Source organism: Neodiprion pinetum, chromosome 5 (assembly GCF_021155775.2).
Source record: "Neodiprion pinetum isolate iyNeoPine1 chromosome 5, iyNeoPine1.2, whole genome shotgun sequence".
Classification (NCBI taxonomy): domain Eukaryota; kingdom Metazoa; phylum Arthropoda; class Insecta; order Hymenoptera; family Diprionidae; genus Neodiprion; species Neodiprion pinetum.
The window spans coordinates 25293014-25311179 of NC_060236.1; the positions used below are offsets into that span (position 1 = coordinate 25293014).

Below are 18166 nucleotides of genomic sequence, written 5' to 3' on the forward strand. Positions count from 1 at the left end.
ATCCAAGTTTGCCGATCTTTTCGAAAAATTGGATAAAACTAGGACGAATCGACGGGCGCTAGTTTTCGAGACCAATTGATGCGAAACTCTTTGACATCGGCGTGAATGATTTTCGTTCGAACAATCGTATCGACGACATTAATTCCTGAAATAATTGAAAAACAATGATTGTACCGAAAGAGTAAAATGATATACAGTCTCGTCATACTTGTTGCCGAATCGTTCCTTCCAAAATTCGGCGGCGTCGGATTTAGTGATGCGAAATTGATCGCCGGCAAAAACCCCGTTAGGAAAGATGGCCTTAAGCTCGGACAGCATGTGGCTAAAAACGAGGCTAAGCTTGGTGAGGTTTCGCCGATAGTGCGACGTCTCGTCGAACATCTTCTCCTTGCCCTCTTTGAACAATTTAATAGCCTGCTTGCACTTCCTCATTAGATTGTTAATGAATACGGAGAAGTGTTCGTTGCTGTGTAACACCTGCATTTTGTCCTCGTACTTGCTGTATATAAGCCTGAGCCGCTGGTAGGTATCCGGCAGAATATCGAGTATGAAAGGCGGCGAGTTTTTCAAATTCATACGCTGATGCTGGCAGAGCTTGACCACCTTGTCCATCAGCTTCCACGTCTTGTCGAGCATTCGCTTGTCCGTCGATAACTTGGGCGGCGTCATCGCGTCCGTAAAACGGCCCTGCAGCTTCTGGAATATCGAGCTTATGTGGACCGCTCGACTCCGGCTACCCTGACCCGACATCTTTACGTCCGTATCGCCTCCGTCCCTCCGACGACTAGAAAACTCCGACTCGCCACCGACGCGACGGCGCCCGAAGAACCGAACGATGCTCTTGCACTTCGCTCGCTCTCCAACTTACTTTTCGCCACTCGTGCGCGCTCTTCCTTCTTTCTCTATTGTCTCTCTAGATCCTGCCGTCCAACATTTTTATTCACTCGTGTCCACCGGACGGCAGCGACCACCACAGTCAACGCGGGCGGGTCGAAACACCGAGAAAACGCGAATAAATATCGGGCCGGTGGATATATCTCAAACGATATTTTATTATTTATCTCCTCTGCACCCTTACGTCACGGAACCACTGTCGTAGTACTTCTCGCACATTTTTCCCCCTCCCCCCCGCCCCCCTTATCGAATATGACCTTTTGTAACCTCACGAAATGCTCTTTATCGTTTTTTTTTTTTTTTTTTTCTAATAATTTACCGATTTTTCATCAGTAGACGCAAACCACTTTGCCTTTTAACGATACCTTTTTGTTTAAAATTTTTTTTTCTTCGACTATACGCCGTACGACTTGTATCTATTTTTCTGTGTATTGTTTCAGTTCTTTTTATTTCTCTTTTTCTCTTTATCTCTATCTCTCTCTCTCTATTACACGCACACTCACACACACTCGCTCACTATCTGTCTCCTACTCTTTTTTCTTTGGTAGTTTTTCTCGTGGTTACTTCTAAGCACACGCAGTATTAACCAGCAGCAATAATAACCAAGACCGCGCACTTTTGTTTAATCCTATCACCGAAACTCGTGAATAATTGTGATACGAGGAGGAACGAACCGTCGTTTTACGTGAAGCCGAGGTGAGTTTTAACGCGCGAGAAGACGGCAACGAACTCACGACGCTAGACAGCATTCTATCGTCGTTTGATACCGTCGTATACCCTTTGGAAAACTGGTCACTGCCTCCTCCTCTTTCGCTCACTGGGCTCGAGAACTCTGCCCAGGATTAACGGTGCCCCGATTATCGTTAACAGACGGGAAACTTGCCTCGGAAAATTTTATTACCCGGTGATTTCAACGTAGCCAGCGCCGTCGGCGGCCAGTATGGGAAGCGGAATGAATCAGCCGTACGTTGACAGTTGCCGGCTGCCCGCGCAGTTTGAAATTCAGACATGGTCGTTACGGTAAATGTTAAAAAGTTCGATAATAAACTGATTTTTCCCCCATCCTCTTGATTGAGTTCATGGTCGAAGGAAACGGATTATTCAAAATCAATGGAAATAACGAATAGATTTTCAATACAAAATAAAAATTATAGAAAATATTTCACAGGGCAGTATAGGCATCGCGGCGTGAACGTAAATTTTGGTCATGACTTCCTAAATTACGTATGTCGCTTGAGAGGAAATTGAAAGGAAGAGTGGAAAAATTATTTGAATTTATATTTTTTTAAATGTATAATTCTTTTCACTGAAAGTAGGTCTGTGAAAAGTGATTATAGATAGGTAATTAGAGGTTTGGGAGGGTAAGATTCGTTCCCCCTGTACTGTACTATCGTTTATTCTCGATCGACAGCAATTTGTACATAACAGCTGAATTCACATAACACATCGCGTCGATGTGTTCTTTTTTCTTATTCATATACATACCTATATGTATATACATTTAATAATCACGCGTAAACACTTGTGTTTGACATGTGATACGCTGTTGTCATGTTACACATAATTTTGACTAGCTCCGGAGAACGTTTGTTAAGTAAGCCATTGCGTATTATAGTAAGAATCGGACACTAAAATAAAATATCATTGCTAAGAGAGCACGGTAATTTAGTACTTATTAAAACTCATTGTCAGCAAGGTGACTGTACGTCGAACTGGGGTAGAGGAAAATTAAAAAATAAAGAGGTCCAAAAACAAAATAATGAAACAGTGTCATGCATATCGATATTTATCAATTATGTTGAATTATTTTTAAACACTGGAAATCCGAATTGGGAAAAGAACTGTTAGTATGATGATGATGATGATGATGATAATAATAACAGCAACATTGAGAATAATTGACTGGATAGTCTTGCCATAATTTTCATCATCAGCCGCGACGTTTCGAGGATACGCCTTTTTTTATGTTGATTCCAACACACACTCGCGACAGAAATTGAGTCTTGGTGTTATGTGCTGTAAGATTTAATTCCTAGCTTTTAAAGACGTATCATTGTTCCAAAAAATAAAGCACAGAGGTATTTTTGACTGTGAAGGTGATAGAGAACGGAATGAACCCTGATTCTTTCTAAACTTGTATAGCGACTAATAGAACACGGGAATTGAATTTCGGAGGTGGTCCAGTTATGGCGGCCATGGACCGGCACCGCTGCCTCGTACTTATTACTACAATTTTTGATTAACTGGGTACTATAATTATATAATGTATATACAGGCTACCCGCCACCTTTTACGTTTTTTTGAAATTCAACTGCTACGCGTTGCAGACGCAGTTGGTTCGATGTCACCGATTTTCCAAATATTTACTCAATCGAAGAAGGATAAAGCTCGTCAATAGGAACCAACTCGCTGGTATCGATGCCAGCATCTTGTACCGCTCATCTGGAACAAAACGTGTACAGGTTACAGACTTATCCGTATAAAGTGCGCAATTTACAGCAAGAATCATTGTCGTTTTCGATTCGTAAAATTGTGCTTAAATATATAATAACAAAGCGGTTTTTTCTGTATGTATTCGTTAAGCGTTTGCAGCTCCGTCAGCAAAGTAGAAAACGCGATGGAAAATTTTCAAGTGACAATCGTAGATGAGGACTGAGGCCAATGACGGCCATAATGCATTCTATCTAAGAGCCACTTTCAGACTTTAGCCTATAATAACTTCGGTCAGCCAGTAATCGAATTCTAACAAGTGCAGCGATGAGCCAATTTCCTAGTGCTTGCGTAACAGAAAAGCGTTTTCACTTTTTATTTTCAAACACAGTTTTATGCCTTCTGTCCTCCCGACGCCATGTTTCCGTTTAGGTGTTGAGGTTCACTGTGCCGATCAGTGATAATAGACAAGCAAGTATACGTCTAACTGTTAAGATCGGTAAAAGCGAGATGAAAAAATTTGAAATTTGAACCATTTGAATCCTGTATTTCCTGTACTGTAATCCTGTTTGTCCATTCGCTTTAGGCGTACCCCGCGTCACAACAAAGCGACGTCATATCGAAAATAAAATCACACCCAAGAACATTGAGTTTGCTGCATGTTTGAGTGTATGAAAAATCAAGCCTAATGTTTTCAGCGTAATATTGAGAATATCAAAATACCCGTGAACCCTTGAATCGAATAGACAAACTATACGCTAAAACTACTGTAAAATGCAGGAAATAAAAGTAAAGCAGAAATCTTTTGTAGAACCATGCAGCACGAAAGGCGTGTCGTATTATTGATTGATAGGCTATGCCAAGCCTACAATATTTGCTTAAATTTAAACGTATCCTTACATGTGACATACTTATATAGTTAGTAAATATTTGATTTTTATTATCAATCACAGCACAGTAGTTTTCTACCTTAAAGTACAACATCACATAAGTTACGATCGTAACTTTATTTATACGAACAAATAACCACTATAGGAGTTCAACAATCGTTACGAAAAGTTCTATGCAACAATGAACAATGAACAATCAACGATAAAGTCAACGATCAAAAAAATTGTGGATAAAAATGACTATTACGTATCCGTTTTACTTTTCACGGCTTACTTGGATCAGGGTACACGGTTGGACACAGTGCATGTGCTACGTTTTTTTCTAAATTTAATTTATTTTACAGAACGTGCAGGAATAAATATTACCGGGGATGACAGGGGATAGTGGGACGAATTAATTGCGTTTGCGGGATAGCTCAGAATAGAACGTGGTTTGAGAAAAGCGTCGGAAGAAAAAGGTAATTTGACGAAATGAAATGAAGTCGAACAAAGACATCACATGTTAAACAGTTATAAGTACATCAAGAAATCAAATTATCGATAGAAATTATAGTCCATAACTTATACGTTAGTTGTGCAAAAAATGGAGTCACATTTTGATAGCGATACAGCTTTCTGTACTCTATGTCATCGGATATCTTGTCACAATATTAATTTACACCTCGTACAGTATCCGCTCCTCCAGAAGTACATCCAAAGCATGTCAAATTTGTCCCGACAATTGGACACGCTTAATTTTTACAAATTTATTTACAAAACTCAGACAGGGAAAAGAAAGGAATGATTACCAGAACTGAAGAACCTCTTTACGAAATACCTACGTAAATCTAATCTCTAAAATACATCTACTGTACAGGCTCCGCATGCTCCAATATCTTAAGCAGGACACGGAGGATTGCTGAGTACGTTTTCACTCGCGGTCGCTAATCGTTCCAATTTCAATTCTTTCGGTGATGTAACTTTACCTGTCATCTGGTCAGACATCTTTGACGTCGACCATCCCAGACTCCTTTGAACAGCCATTTTCCACTTAGTGTATCTCGCGTCTCTTTCTGCAAATAATTACACGTCAATAGTCGAGCGGACAAGTTGTTTATTCGGTTGAACAACTACTTGTTTATTTTTTTTTTCACGATTTATATTTTTCCGTTTAACTTTTAACACTGTTGTTCAAACCCACCTTCTGGCGTTGTCGTAGGCAGAAAAGTGTCGGTGGGAACAGTCTCTACCTCTTCACCTTCCAGCTCCCAAACATCGATGCCTTCCGCATGTCCCGCTGCCATCGCCACACCCAGCGCCGTAATGTCAGGCACAGTTGATCTGACTAAAAATATCAAAAACGTTTACTGAACGTCGTCCAACCTGTGCACATACGTATTTTTACTCAACGTTAACAGTTTTTCCCCCCCGATCTTGTCTAACCTTATCAGCGCCCTCTTTAAAATACCTGTTGCGAAAAACCCGGAACGATCTCGTGGAAGGTTTAAAAAAAAAAACTCTTCACCGTTCGAATAATTACTCACAGACTGGAGTGCCGCATAGATCGGCTTGCAGTTGCATCAGCAAGTTATTGGTCGTCATCTTTCCATCTGTGTTTAATTTTGTCAGCGGGAAACCACAGTCCTTGTGCATTGCCTCAAGGATATCCCTCGTTTGGAAGCAAACAGCTTCTAATGCGGCTCTGATAATGTGCTGCTTCGTCGTGAAGGCGGTAAGACCGCAAATAATACTTTTGAAACGAGAGAAAGTCAGTTATTTCACCGCGGTTAAAAACAAACATTCTGATGAAACGTTTAATACCCTCTGGCGTCTTTCCTCCAGTAAGGGGCGTAGAGGCCGGAAAATGCAGGGACGAAGTACACATCTCCCGTGCTGAAAACGCTCTGCGCCAAATCTTCGCTCTCTTTAACGTCATCAATCAACTTGATGTTGTCTCGAAGCCATTTTATTGCCGCCCCGGCTACAGCGACCGAACCTTCCAGCGCGTAAACAGCCGGACTGTTGGGACCAAATTGATAAGCAAGAGTGGTTACCAGACCGTGAGATGATTGAACCCTCTGAAACAAAGACTTTGTATAATAATTGTATTTCTTTTTTTTTTATTGTTTCGCTTTGTTACTGTAATTTCATTGAACAGCCTGCGAGAAGAAACTTCCGACAAGTTATTGCGCAACTCTACAACTTGAATAATTGACCTTAAAGACGAACCGTTGTTCCCGTGTTACAGAGTAAGAAGCACCCGCTTCTGTACGTATTCTTGGCCTGGCCTTGCCGTAGGCAGTTTTGACCCACCAGAGCAGATTGCTGGTTGCCGAGTATCTGAAGATAAAAGAGAAACGGTAGAGAGAAAAACATCAGTCAACGAGACGCTGCAGTGTCCAGAAAGTTGACACCGGTATATCGGATTTCAAAAAGTTATTTGAGGATTGAAAATTTCAAAGGATTTCGCTGAGACTCATGTTTTAATTCTTCGTCAGCTTTGCAAACGTTTGGCGAACGTATCTATTCACAATTGAAGAAATTCAATCCTGATCTCAAGTTTTTGTATGCTTCGTTTTTATTTTTTTTTTTCTCTTTCATCAAAAACTCGAAGTTGAACCAAATAGCGAAACACAATAATAATCACCCCGGATATAGTGATGCCCCTCAACGGTCCAACCGCTACCTTCCCGTATATTTCCGAGCTGCTTTTGATGTCCGGCAAGAGTTTCATCGGGATGTCGAAGTATCTGCAGAGGGTCGGGTCCCAGGAGAGGGTCTCGATATTCATCAGCATCGTCCTCGAGGCGTTCGTAACGTCGGTTATGTAGAGTCCCCTGTCCTTGCCGCCGGTCAGATTCTGTAAGGGCATCGCGAATAGCGAATTAGAGGAGGAATGTCGATCGTCGTTTCCAAATTCCCTGTCTGTAAATCGCTTACCCAGATCACCCAGGTGTCGACGGTTCCGACCTTGCATCTTCGCTCCCGCATCGCTTTCCATACTGTCGGCACGTTGTCTTTTAGCCACCTTATTTTAAGCGCAGAGAAATATGGACTCACCGGCAAACCACAGAGCGGTTTAAGGTGGTTTTTACTCTGGTCTGGAAACTTGGCGATGATTTGGTCCACGGTAGCGGCCGCCCTGATGTCTGACCAGACTGAAAAAGAGGGTGGAGGAACCGCGTCGATTAGATATTGGCAACGCTTTAGTCAAATTTTAAAACCATTTTGCTAACCTATCGCGTTGTAGAGAGGCTCGCCGGTTGTTCCGTCCCAAGCGACGATCGTTTCCCGCTGATTCGTTACGCCAATCGTGACTATGTCCGTCACGAAAAGACCCAACCCTTCGAATTTTCTCAACACTTCCTTCACGCAGGCCTTTACAGCGAATAGTATTTCCTTCGGGTCCTGTTCCACCCATCCTTCTTGCGGGCTGTGCTGCTCTATGTCTATCTGATGGGATGTTACTTCGGCCACGTGTTTGGCATTGAATACCTAAGAAGTGCATCGAATTTGAGAAATAAGGTTCCACCATATTTTACAGGATCTCACCGATTACTTTAGGTTAATTTCGAATCTACAGCACCGTTGCATCCTATCGGGGACCAAAAACACGCTAGTTTGGCTCAACCCTTTGAGTCATAGTGGAAAGTATACTTACCGCCTATTTTATATCCATTTTTTGTGTATTTGGAGAACTTTGAAAACATATTTCTTTACGGATTTTCAGATTTTGAAAATTCAGTATGGTGAATCCAATCAGCGACCCCGAAAACTCCTGCACAGAGTTTTTTGACCGTATTCGATCAAATTTGAAATTTTCGTCCGCCGTATTGGATCCATCATCTTGAAGTTTTGAAATCCGATTTCAGATTCGTATTCAGCGACCGCAAAAATCACGGAGCGGTACTCCCGAGACAAAAACTATAGACTAATATCTTGTTAGAAAAGTTGACTCAGCACAATAATGTGTGACTCGAAGGGTTAAGATCGGATCAAATACTTACAGTCGCTAAACTTTACGCTGTTGCCGGGGTGATCTTTAAGGTCTTGCTAAAATTTTTTGATATTAGGCGATTAGATATGTAACACTACCTGCCGCCGAGTTCTCGAGGTATGCTATACGTATAGATACATCTATACATCACTTGCTAATAACATACAAGCCTGTTTATACCGCCGCTGATAATAATCCTAATCCGCACAACCAGCCAGAGATAAGACGCGCGGAATATTTTGGAAATAATGATTACTTTATGCCAGGTTGTAAATATTACCGGTCGCTTTTACGGTGTATAGATTTTATGGTTCAAATTGAGCGCAATTAGTATCACTTCGTTGTGGAATGTATTAAGCGGGGAAAGAGAAATTAATTTTTACTTTTGATGGAAATTTTAAGTTACGTCGTTGCCGGACGATTTCATTGGCATTATGTGAAATCATATTTTGAATTCACACCCACGGTAATTGTGAAATTGCTTGTCAGTGCCAAAGTTGTTATTACACGTTACCGTATATAATACAGTTTATTGGTGATGAACGATCAGATAATGTCATATGGTTACACCGCGAGCAAATAATAAAATTAGTACCTCGGAGCAATAAGAACAATTATTAAGTATTACGAGCATTACATCGCATGAATTAGGCTCTCGTTTAGCAGATTGACCGGTTTGAAAAATATATCACACGTAAGATTGCCTAGCTTATTTACAAGCTACATTTGCGTGTCGTTTCACCGGATTATGAAAGCCGTGACCCTGTGTGCAGTATAAAATATATAGGACACACATCGAGCAATAACCTCAGAATTCCTTGTATTTGCTCGTTCCATAATGTGCTGAATCAATGTTTCTGATACGTCGGAAGTCGATGAAACAAAAACGCCGAAATTGAAGAGAAAAAAAAATAAAAACGAATAAATAAAAATACTGCTAAGCCTCGTATTAATATTAAGATTTTAAACAAATTAACGTGAACTTGAACGTGACAACTGTTTTTTTTTTTTTTTTTTTTATTACAAGCATAAATTCCTAGTAGCGCGATCGTACGTGAGAAGATTATTTTTTCATGTTAGACACTAATATGTATATAATTAGACTGGTCCAAAAAATCCAGTATTATTTTTTTTTCAAATTCACACGTTTAATAGTTGCAGGAAGAGGAAATAAGGCGCCTGTGAAAACTTGAGACGTTAATGTTGACATTTAGTGGTTCCTGAACGCAATTTTTAATTTTTTTTAAGACGCGAAAATAATTTTAGATTCATTCTGAATTTTGTGGCTCAGTAACGAGGCAATGCACATAAATTTTCGATATAAATTTTTGTAGGGAATCGAATGCTCTACAAAAAAGGTCTCTTACAATTTTTCGTTGACTCAAGTCTTTCAACAGCTAATCAAGGTTAAAGTTGAAATCATGTAAAAATTTACTTTCTTCGAGATTAAAAGCGAAAATTTCTTAGAATCATCACTAAATTTTGTGGTTTTTTTTTTATAAAGCATTTCAACCACTATAAAATCACGTCATTCGATTAATTTTCAACTCGAGCAAATTCTTTTTTTGATAAAAAAAAAAAAAAAAAAAAAAGAAAAAAAAGTGCCTTTAAAGTGGAATTATATATATTACATATTATTACTTGTAACAATTAGAAAATCAATTTGCTAGAGTTGAAAATTAATCGAATGACATTATATTATAGTGGTTGAAATGCTTTACTAAGAAAACCCGCAATATTTCTAGTATTTTGTGATTTTGAAAAAAAAGAAAGTCGTTCTTCTTTGGACCTAATGTATATCTACGTATATTATATTGTATTATAGGAAATAGTCGTTACTGGTATGTTTTTTTTTCCAATTTTTTACCACAAATCTCACGGTCCTTGTGCCCACATCTATTACTCCGATGAGAGGTCCGGTTCTTTTTGTCGTCGCAGGCATCGCTTCTGTAATCATACCATATAGTTATAACGTACCAATTTAATTTTCTTTACCATTAATCATAATCGGTCTTGAATCTTCTGCATCATGATTCAGCGCACCTTTTCCTTCAGTAGGACTCACTTTCAAGGAAAAAAACATTTGTTCCGGCTTGACGAAGATTTGATATCTTTTCAAATTAATTAACTAATCGTTTCTTAAGAGCTATGAATATGAGGATAAACAAGAAAAAATAATTCGAGAAAAGCCTTGTCTAACAATAGATGCGAATTTAAATACATTATCGTATTGTTATATTCATGAATAAAATTTACGGTTCTGTACAAACACGCTTACCGGTTTTCATATCCAGCTTCGATGTTTAAGATACTATTTATTTATCGTATTTTCGATAAATTAGGCGATTTTAATACAAACGTTATTCAATTCTTTACATCGACTTATTTATTTCCTCGTTATACCCTCAATCACCGATTGTTCTCATAGTTTTGAAATTTATTGTATATTTTATAATTTACTCAGTAATATGCGTAAAAATAAAGAAAGTACATTCTCGTTAGGTTTCTACGTTAAAAATTAATAAACCAAGTTTAACGGTTACAATTTATAAGAAAAATTTTAAATAAAAAAAAAAACAAAATATTTACCTGTATTTACGGTACGAGGGAAGAATATTATATATTCAACAATTTCGAAAAATTAACAATTCACGTATATGCACATATATATAGCATGTACACATCTACTGTACAACCCGCGCGCATGTGTATGTAATAGATGTGGTCACGAACGTCACGAACGATGGAATGTCAGGGAATGGTTCGTCGTTCTGCGCTCTCGGCTATTTGAAACCAGAGCTGGAGATGGGGAAATGATGACGTAATCGAAATACGAGCTTCCGATTGGCCCGCCAAAGGGGCTCGTCACCGTCCGGCCAAGCTCGCGCCAATGTGTGCGCGTGTCTGTGTGTCGGGAGAGAACGGCTACGCGTGCGAAGGCCGCGGGAGGCGGGAGGCGAGTAGCGAGTAGCAAAACGCTTAATCGTAAGCAAGAAGCGAGTGCTGCACCGTATGCGTAATAATACAAACGCGATCGCTTCTATGGCCGCGAAACGTGTCGCCTCGTCCTCCTCCTCACCCCCTCCCCCCTCTCACCTTACCTCACCTCACCACACCACCACGTCACGCAATTCATACCAGAAATCATTTATGGGTGAGTCACTGCGCGATGCATACTATGCACACATAGCATAAACCGCTCCTGGGCAACAAGGAAATCTTGAAAGTTGGTCCAGGGTATATTTATAAGCATACTATGTACGTTTTGAGAGTGCGATACGGGGGGGGAATAATATGGTACTGAAGTGGAAAGTATCGGGTAACGAATTAGAGTTAACGGTGTAAAATTGTATGTATTCAGGCAAGAACTGCAGCATAAGGCGTATAAGAATGAAACTTTGTATGTTGAGAAAGGAGAAAGAATAAGGGAGCTAGAATACTTTGCTTCGTACGTGATTTAGCCGTATATATATCTGTGTGAAGATGACCTCACGCGGAGGTGTGACGTATTCGTTATCGTCGAGCGTAGTTTTCAACTGCACCTCGCGACTTTGGCCGATGTTTTGTACCTCTGAAAGTCGCTTGTTGGATAAACCGAGACTGCGTGTCTCTAGAGAAAATGTGAACGAACAAATAGTTCGTCATATGTTTGATGATATCGAGTTATTCGAGTTAAAGAAAGGAGATAAGAAAGATCAAGAAAATTCGAAGATGACGGCGAACGCTTTACTCCAATGAGTGAATGCGTGCATGCGTATAGAGTTCGAGAAATTATAATTACTGATAAGGTATTGAAGTTCTTTGTAACGCTGTTAAAGGTATAATATACATTGGATTACACGTTGACCCCTGATAGCTTCGTACTGTAGAGGAAACAGGTTCTCGTCTTGGTAAACAGTTGATGCATGCATACATTTTTTATTCGTATTTTTACATCGCATGTCTTATTCGATTTTTATCCCCATTCCATGTTATTATACATATTTGGCTCAAGGTTTCGGAACACCGCTGTCGCGCCCAAAACGCGATAATGTCGATAGATTCGTTTCCCGTATGTTTTCTATACAATACATTAGAGGATGTTGCACAGTTTTCTATCAAAGAATTCTTCAAATCGATTACAATCCAGAATAAAAATAATAATAAAAATAGTTCTACTAATGATGATAAATCATTTCTAGTTGGAAAACGGTAATTAGTATGTATACAATAGTGCAATAACGGCACCGAAATATATTCGTTTACTTCTTTAAATACGTAAATGCCAGTGATACTGATATTAGTCGTAAGTTTCATCAACGAGATGTCAACCCGGTCGACCTTTGATAAAGAACAACGCGGAATGTATCAGCTAGTTGTTGATGCATGATAATATCGAGGAAGCCCCTAATTTCGAAAGATGCATTTTGTCATTTTATTACAGTGGATATGTAAACAAACGTGTGGCAATATTCCGTATGTACTGTATTAACTTCGTGTTTTCAGATAAGTCACTACAACTTGTTGGCAAATTTTATACATATGAGGTATTCCATGCCAACTGAGAGGACATTTTCTCTGACTCCCGCCAATTTGCTTCATTATTTTTTATGTGATTCTACAACCTAAAAAAAGAACTCACCATTTTTTTCAGATTTTTCATCCCAACCATTCTTTTTTAAAAAATGTTACAAACATAACATATGTTTTGTATACGTACAAAATAAAAAAAATTATTCCTCTAAAAAATTATTTAAAAAATACAAAAAATCAATTCTCCACTCTGAACTATGGCTCAAAATGTTTGTTTTAGGACCTAGAAATTATGTTAATTTTTGTAAAAAAAATAATAAATGGCGTTTTTTTAGGACCATAAAAGGGTTTGTAACATTTCTTAAAAAAGAATGGTTGGAACGAAAAATCTGAAAAAAATGGTGACTGCTTTTTTTAGGTTGAAGAATCATATAAAAAATAATGAAGCAAATTGGCGGAGGTCAGGGAAAATGTCCTCTTAGTTGGCATGGAATACTTCATATATACCTCATATATTACGAACGTCGATAATGAACCAATTAATTTATCGATAAGTTGGATTTATAATTGTTATTATTTTTGTCATCTCTTTGCGGTATATCAACGTTTAATATCAGATTAAGAAATAAGAAATATTTTAGTTCACAAGGAAGATGTAGAGCGAAGAAATAAAAGATAATACGTAATATCATGCGAGAATTCTGGATTAGAACTATTTTTATTTTGTTTTATTCTAAATCCAGGCAAATGAAAGATCTTTAAGCCCGTGAATTCATTCGAGTTATTTTAGTAAGCGGTCACGGTCGCGACTACGAGACACAATATTACGACGTAGAGACTGTGTTGAGCATGCCGTGAAACTTTCGATTTCGTAAAGAAGATAGAGAATCGGTAACGGAAGGAGGAAAACTCGCAGAGAAAAAGACGAAGGAACTTGTTCGTTACCGTAATACGTTTGAATTTCTGCCACGTCGATATCAATGCACAATATTGGAAATAATTTAAAGTGACGTGGACACGTGCTTTGTTTGATTATCGCAGATACTTGCAGCTGGTAAAAATTCAGTCAGGTTTTTTATTTTTTCATGTTTGAGAAGAAAAAGTGAAAAATCATTTCACTCGAAGGATATAACAACCGGTATTGTAATTAAATTTCGCGTCACTCTGACAAAAAATCGATTTCGTTTAGCCTTAAGCTTGAATCGTAGCGTGCATTAATTTTTTATCACAAATATAATAATTTTATTACCCAAATATATAAAATATATTTTTATCAAATTCAGAAAGAAACTCCACGGAGTATCTGATTTATTTTTTATGTAATTTGAATTCGTACCTGTTCCAGCCGGATTGAAAGCAAAATATTGCCAAGTACTCCCTTTGCGTTGCGACATGACGATTTGTGTACGAATCAGGAAGTGTTCGAAGTATCTACGGTTATGAGAATTATCCTCGATTTTTTTCTCATTCACATGTAGATCCGTGAAAAATTTCAATCACTGATAACCATTCTAACCAAAGCTTCTTTCATAACTAATACGAAGAAACACTGTTTTTCCCACGCGAAAAGTTGCATCCATTTATCAACTTTGGTGGGTTTAAACAACCCAACGGTTCCAGAAGAACAAACACAACGTAAAATCGGCCGATGGATGTGATAAACGAAATCGTAATACGTTTCAGAAAAAGATCGCGGAAGAGATGAGGAAAAAAACGAAACACTCGCCGATTAAAATTAAGGATACGTATTATAGAAACCGACGGACGTAATTTTGAGATCCGTTGACGCGAAAGGTTTTTCACAAACTGAACCGTAATTTTTATCTGACTTAATTATCCCAGGTATACGTACAATAGATATGCATATATCGATTCGTTTTGACCTCAGCTCAGATTGGCACAACACGTGAGTTTCGCGAGGCCAAATTCTAAACTTAGATTTTTCTCCATATAGTCACCGACATTTCATACGTATACGTACAATACTATAGGAACATTGCGCACCTGTGTATGATTTATGAGGCACGTCCGTTTTAGTAAATCGTTCAGGTTTAACTTCTGTGCCGAAATGTTAGTCGAGATCATGAATGAACTGAGCGATTATCGGGAATTGTTAATCTTTCGGTGAGTTTGGTGCGTGCTCTATTTCCGACAGCAAATTCTTGCGATTTTTTTTCTGGCCCGAATCCCTCACGGATCTTGACGGTGAAATTGAAATTCGGAGTAAATAAATATAGTTTTTAATTTTTTTCTCCATTTTTCTAAGGTCGATGTATTCAGTCGATGCGGATTACTTGTACATAGAGGGGGGCTCGTTTTCTCATGTACATGTGAAGATAAAACGGAAGTTGTGTTTTATCAGGTTTGTGATAACAGCTGCGCTACCATATTTCTATATTCGTACACACGTACGAGACGCGCCTATAAACGTGGATTAAACTTTGCCCGACACCGATTGGCATTCGGTAAAATTTTTCACCACTCATTTCAAGTGTATATACTTATATGCGCCTAATCTATAGTTATCAATGTATAATTTAGGTTTGGATTAAAATCGCGCGCAGTAAAGCAAAAATTTTCACGGTTTTTTTTTTTTTTTTTTTTTTTTTTTTTTTTTTTTTTTTTTTTTTTTTTAATTTTTTTTTAATACCGTCCAGTCAACATATAACCGTTTTGGCATTTACTGTTACTTTAGCGAAGTAAACTTGGCCATTGCACTTACGTTTTCGGTATTCTTCCTTATATATGTACTAACGATCGATCCCTCTTCTCGATTCCGATGTGTAGGTGATGATGATTTCTCTCTATCGTGATATCGAACGATATCACAAATGTATCAAACTTCTGACAATTAATTATCGCTGAAGGTGCGCCTACCACCATTTTTTTCATGTTTCATTAAGATTCTTTTGATACAATCGATATCTGTGATGTAATTAGAAACTTTTGATCCGTGCCAGATTTAGAATAATCCTAACGTAATTTGAAACTATTTGGTTATATGAAACAAAGGATATATGATGAATAAACAGCAAGACCTATGTGGTTTTATTCTCATTTTATTCATTTGGTATAAATTTTACAAATCGTTTTTTCATTCGGCTAGTTTAACGAGGAAGTCAAATTAAAAAATATGCTGTAGAGTATGTGTCAAGTTTTCGTAACCTTTATTCGTCTTCGTCAATTATTTATTCAGCTGCGCAGCAGATAAAATTTTATTTGTATACAGCACAAAAAATAAATAAATAAATATAAAACGTCGAGGAAAGAGAATGACGCGACCTTGTTCATGACGATGGAAAATTCTCTCTTTTCGATTTGAAATTAATTCGAGATGGGGATCAACGGTGTTATTCAATAAAGAAAAAGTCGTTGCTCCACGGAAATAGGAAAGAGGAATGAAAATCTTATATGATCAATAATAACTGAAAATTTTTTCACGTTTTTCTCAACCATCGGTCCAAGCAGAGTGTTTTATGCATTTGATTCGACATTTAGAGGATTCTAGCTCGAATAATGTTCAATTAGTATTCGATCGATTAGCTTTAAACGGATCTGTTCCAAGTAGCCAAAGGCTATCTTGTTCCCGCTTCTGACCACACACCCGTAGGGCATATGCTATTACACGTAGGGAAAAGTTCGCCAACTACTAAAACTATGATGTTGTTCATCTGTACGGTTGCGCGAGAGTCAAAGTACAACTGCGCAGTGTGAAAGGAAAGGAGGAAAGAGAACGTGAAATAAAATGAATAGGAGTGCAAACTATGTACGTTGTTTGTCAACTTAATTACGATGAAAATATTTAATGCGTAAAATGTCTTCAATTGCTTGTATTAATTATGTTAGCCAATGGAATAGTTGTACTGTTCATTCTTGCGTAACTTTTCAGAACTTTGGACTGCAGTTGATGCTTCGCCGCCTGTAATGATATAAACATTTCCCAAGACGGTGTATCGACATGCAATACCAATCTGTGCGTAATCCATGATGTTGGTTAAAGTATATACACCACGTTATCAAAATGTAGAGTTTATTTCAAACTCTATTCACAAAGCGGTTTCAGGTTCATCAACACAATATGATTGGGGCGTGTTATTTTGACACTGTAAAGAATTCGCATGAATAATATTTGCAGATTCGCATAAAATATGATCCGTGTGGAATGTTCCGAGGTGAATAATTGTAAGAAATAATGAGGCAAAATGATAATCGATTTGTTACATGCAGTGTAATAATAGTTCGCCACGTTTTCCCCTAACCGTTGCACACGGTAAATGGGGTGTCGAGTTAAGGCCAATTTCCACGTGTATTTAATGAACGACGCTTAGGTATACAGCAATGATGATGGAACGGCGTTGTAAAATAGATTTCAAGGCTAATTTATTGCCTCTGCTTAATTGTCAATTAATGCTAACGCCTCGATCTCTGCGATAAAATTGACTCGAACGCGGCTACTGTGATACAGAATCGTGAATCTAAATTACTGCCAAGTTATAACCTAACACTGCATTCATTTATCGATTCTTGCGTAGGCGGTGCACAACCTCGAGGTGTATAAAAGTCTCTTCAGCGGAATCGTCTCGCGGCCTTTTTTTCTAATCGAATACTTATAAATAAACAATGTACGCTTCAACATTCGTTCAAATTTCCCGCGAGACAATGTCCACCGACATTTTTTCTTCTCGCAGTTAACGATTTACCCGTGTATGTAATATATGTTTGGCACTGTAACTTTTTTTTATAAAGAAATTTAATATTGCATTAGTCGTAATTGTGATAAAAAAAGGACGAAAAACTGTTCCCGTCTTTTATCGCGTTTGAATTTCCAACGTGGCAGCCTGCAGGTTGAGTGTAGGTTTGCCGTACGTCAAGCGGTAAGCATAAAGTCAGTGCAGCGACTACGTTAATCGTACTAACCGGAAACATAGAAGGCCAAGACGTCGTTTAGATATTGTCTAGTATCGCAGCGAGATTTGACATATCGTTCGAAACGTACCACGTGATTTATCCGAACATCATTTCTAATGCGTGAATTTAGTTGACAGTGATTTTTCACTTACAGTCTGCTCCGATCGAGCGCGGCTACTTTTGTCGTCGATGGCGCTGCTGGTGGATGAAATACTGGATTCCTTTTCACACACACACCGTGAAATTTTAGAGGCAAATATTATATAACGAATGTAAATTAAGGTGACATGCGAACGAGGGGATATGAATCTTCGTTTAAGGTATATATTCTACATATTTAAATTTTACTACTCATTTTCACAACGCGATTTCGACGACCGTCGTCTGCTCGAAATTTCCCAATGCGGTCGGGCATGGGCACATGCCTTTGGCAAGGCAAGGAGCACGGACACCGTGCGCGAAATGAGATTTATGCATTCGCTGCCAGAGATGAACCTCGACGTCTACGAGCGGAGACTTATTTTCAACCACAAACGACAGGTGGAGTCGCCATCCG

General features: G+C 38.5%; 3 protein-coding genes across 9 annotated transcripts in view; 1 reads left to right on the forward strand and 2 right to left on the reverse strand.

Moving 5' to 3' along the window:
• Positions 1 to 1749, reverse strand: part of Cbl (E3 ubiquitin-protein ligase CBL) — a 33368-nt gene extending 31619 nt beyond the window's left edge. For all 3 annotated transcript variants that reach the window (XM_046626900.2, XM_046626898.2, XM_046626901.2), the window contains exon 1: positions 209 to 1749. In XM_046626900.2, coding sequence (XP_046482856.1) covers positions 209 to 750 — 542 coding nt within the window. In that variant the 5' untranslated portion in view covers positions 751 to 1749. The remainder of the gene's footprint in view (positions 1 to 208) is intronic.
• LOC124219402 (uncharacterized) overlaps positions 1 to 18166 on the forward strand; it is a 77605-nt gene that overhangs the window by 41705 nt on the left and 17734 nt on the right. The gene's annotated exons all lie outside the window — the stretch shown is intronic.
• LOC124219399 (Glycerol kinase 2) lies at positions 2267 to 18084 on the reverse strand. 4 transcript variants are annotated; one of them, XM_046626902.2, is made up of 11 exons: positions 14039 to 14482; positions 10058 to 10137; positions 7430 to 7688; positions 7134 to 7351; positions 6841 to 7053; positions 6423 to 6533; positions 6015 to 6271; positions 5738 to 5943; positions 5395 to 5538; positions 5180 to 5266; positions 2267 to 3336 (listed from the first exon to the last, which is right to left on the reverse strand). In XM_046626902.2, the coding sequence occupies exons 1-11, from the start codon at positions 14094 to 14096 to the stop codon at positions 3239 to 3241; spliced, it is 1731 nt and encodes a 576-aa protein (XP_046482858.1). In that variant the 5' UTR covers positions 14097 to 14482; the 3' UTR covers positions 2267 to 3238. The 4 variants fall into 4 exon arrangements, with proteins under 4 accessions (XP_046482858.1, XP_046482861.1, XP_046482860.1 ...); XM_046626905.2 differs by lacking the exon at positions 14039 to 14482 and adding an exon at positions 17763 to 18084 and having other exon boundaries at positions 2268 to 3336; XM_046626904.2 differs by lacking the exon at positions 14039 to 14482 and adding an exon at positions 10780 to 11031 and having other exon boundaries at positions 2268 to 3336.

Coding starts and splice junctions, on each gene's coding strand:
- LOC124219399 (XM_046626902.2), bottom strand. CDS start 14,096: ATGTCGCAACGCAAAGGGAGTACTTGGCAATATTTTGCTTTCAATCCG. Junction 7,352..7,429: donor GCCTCTCTACAACGCGATAG/GTTAGCAAAATG, acceptor CCTCTTTTTCAG/TCTGGTCAGACATCAGGGCG. Junction 6,272..6,422: donor TCTGTAACACGGGAACAACG/GTTCGTCTTTAA, acceptor TCTTTGTTTCAG/AGGGTTCAATCATCTCACGG.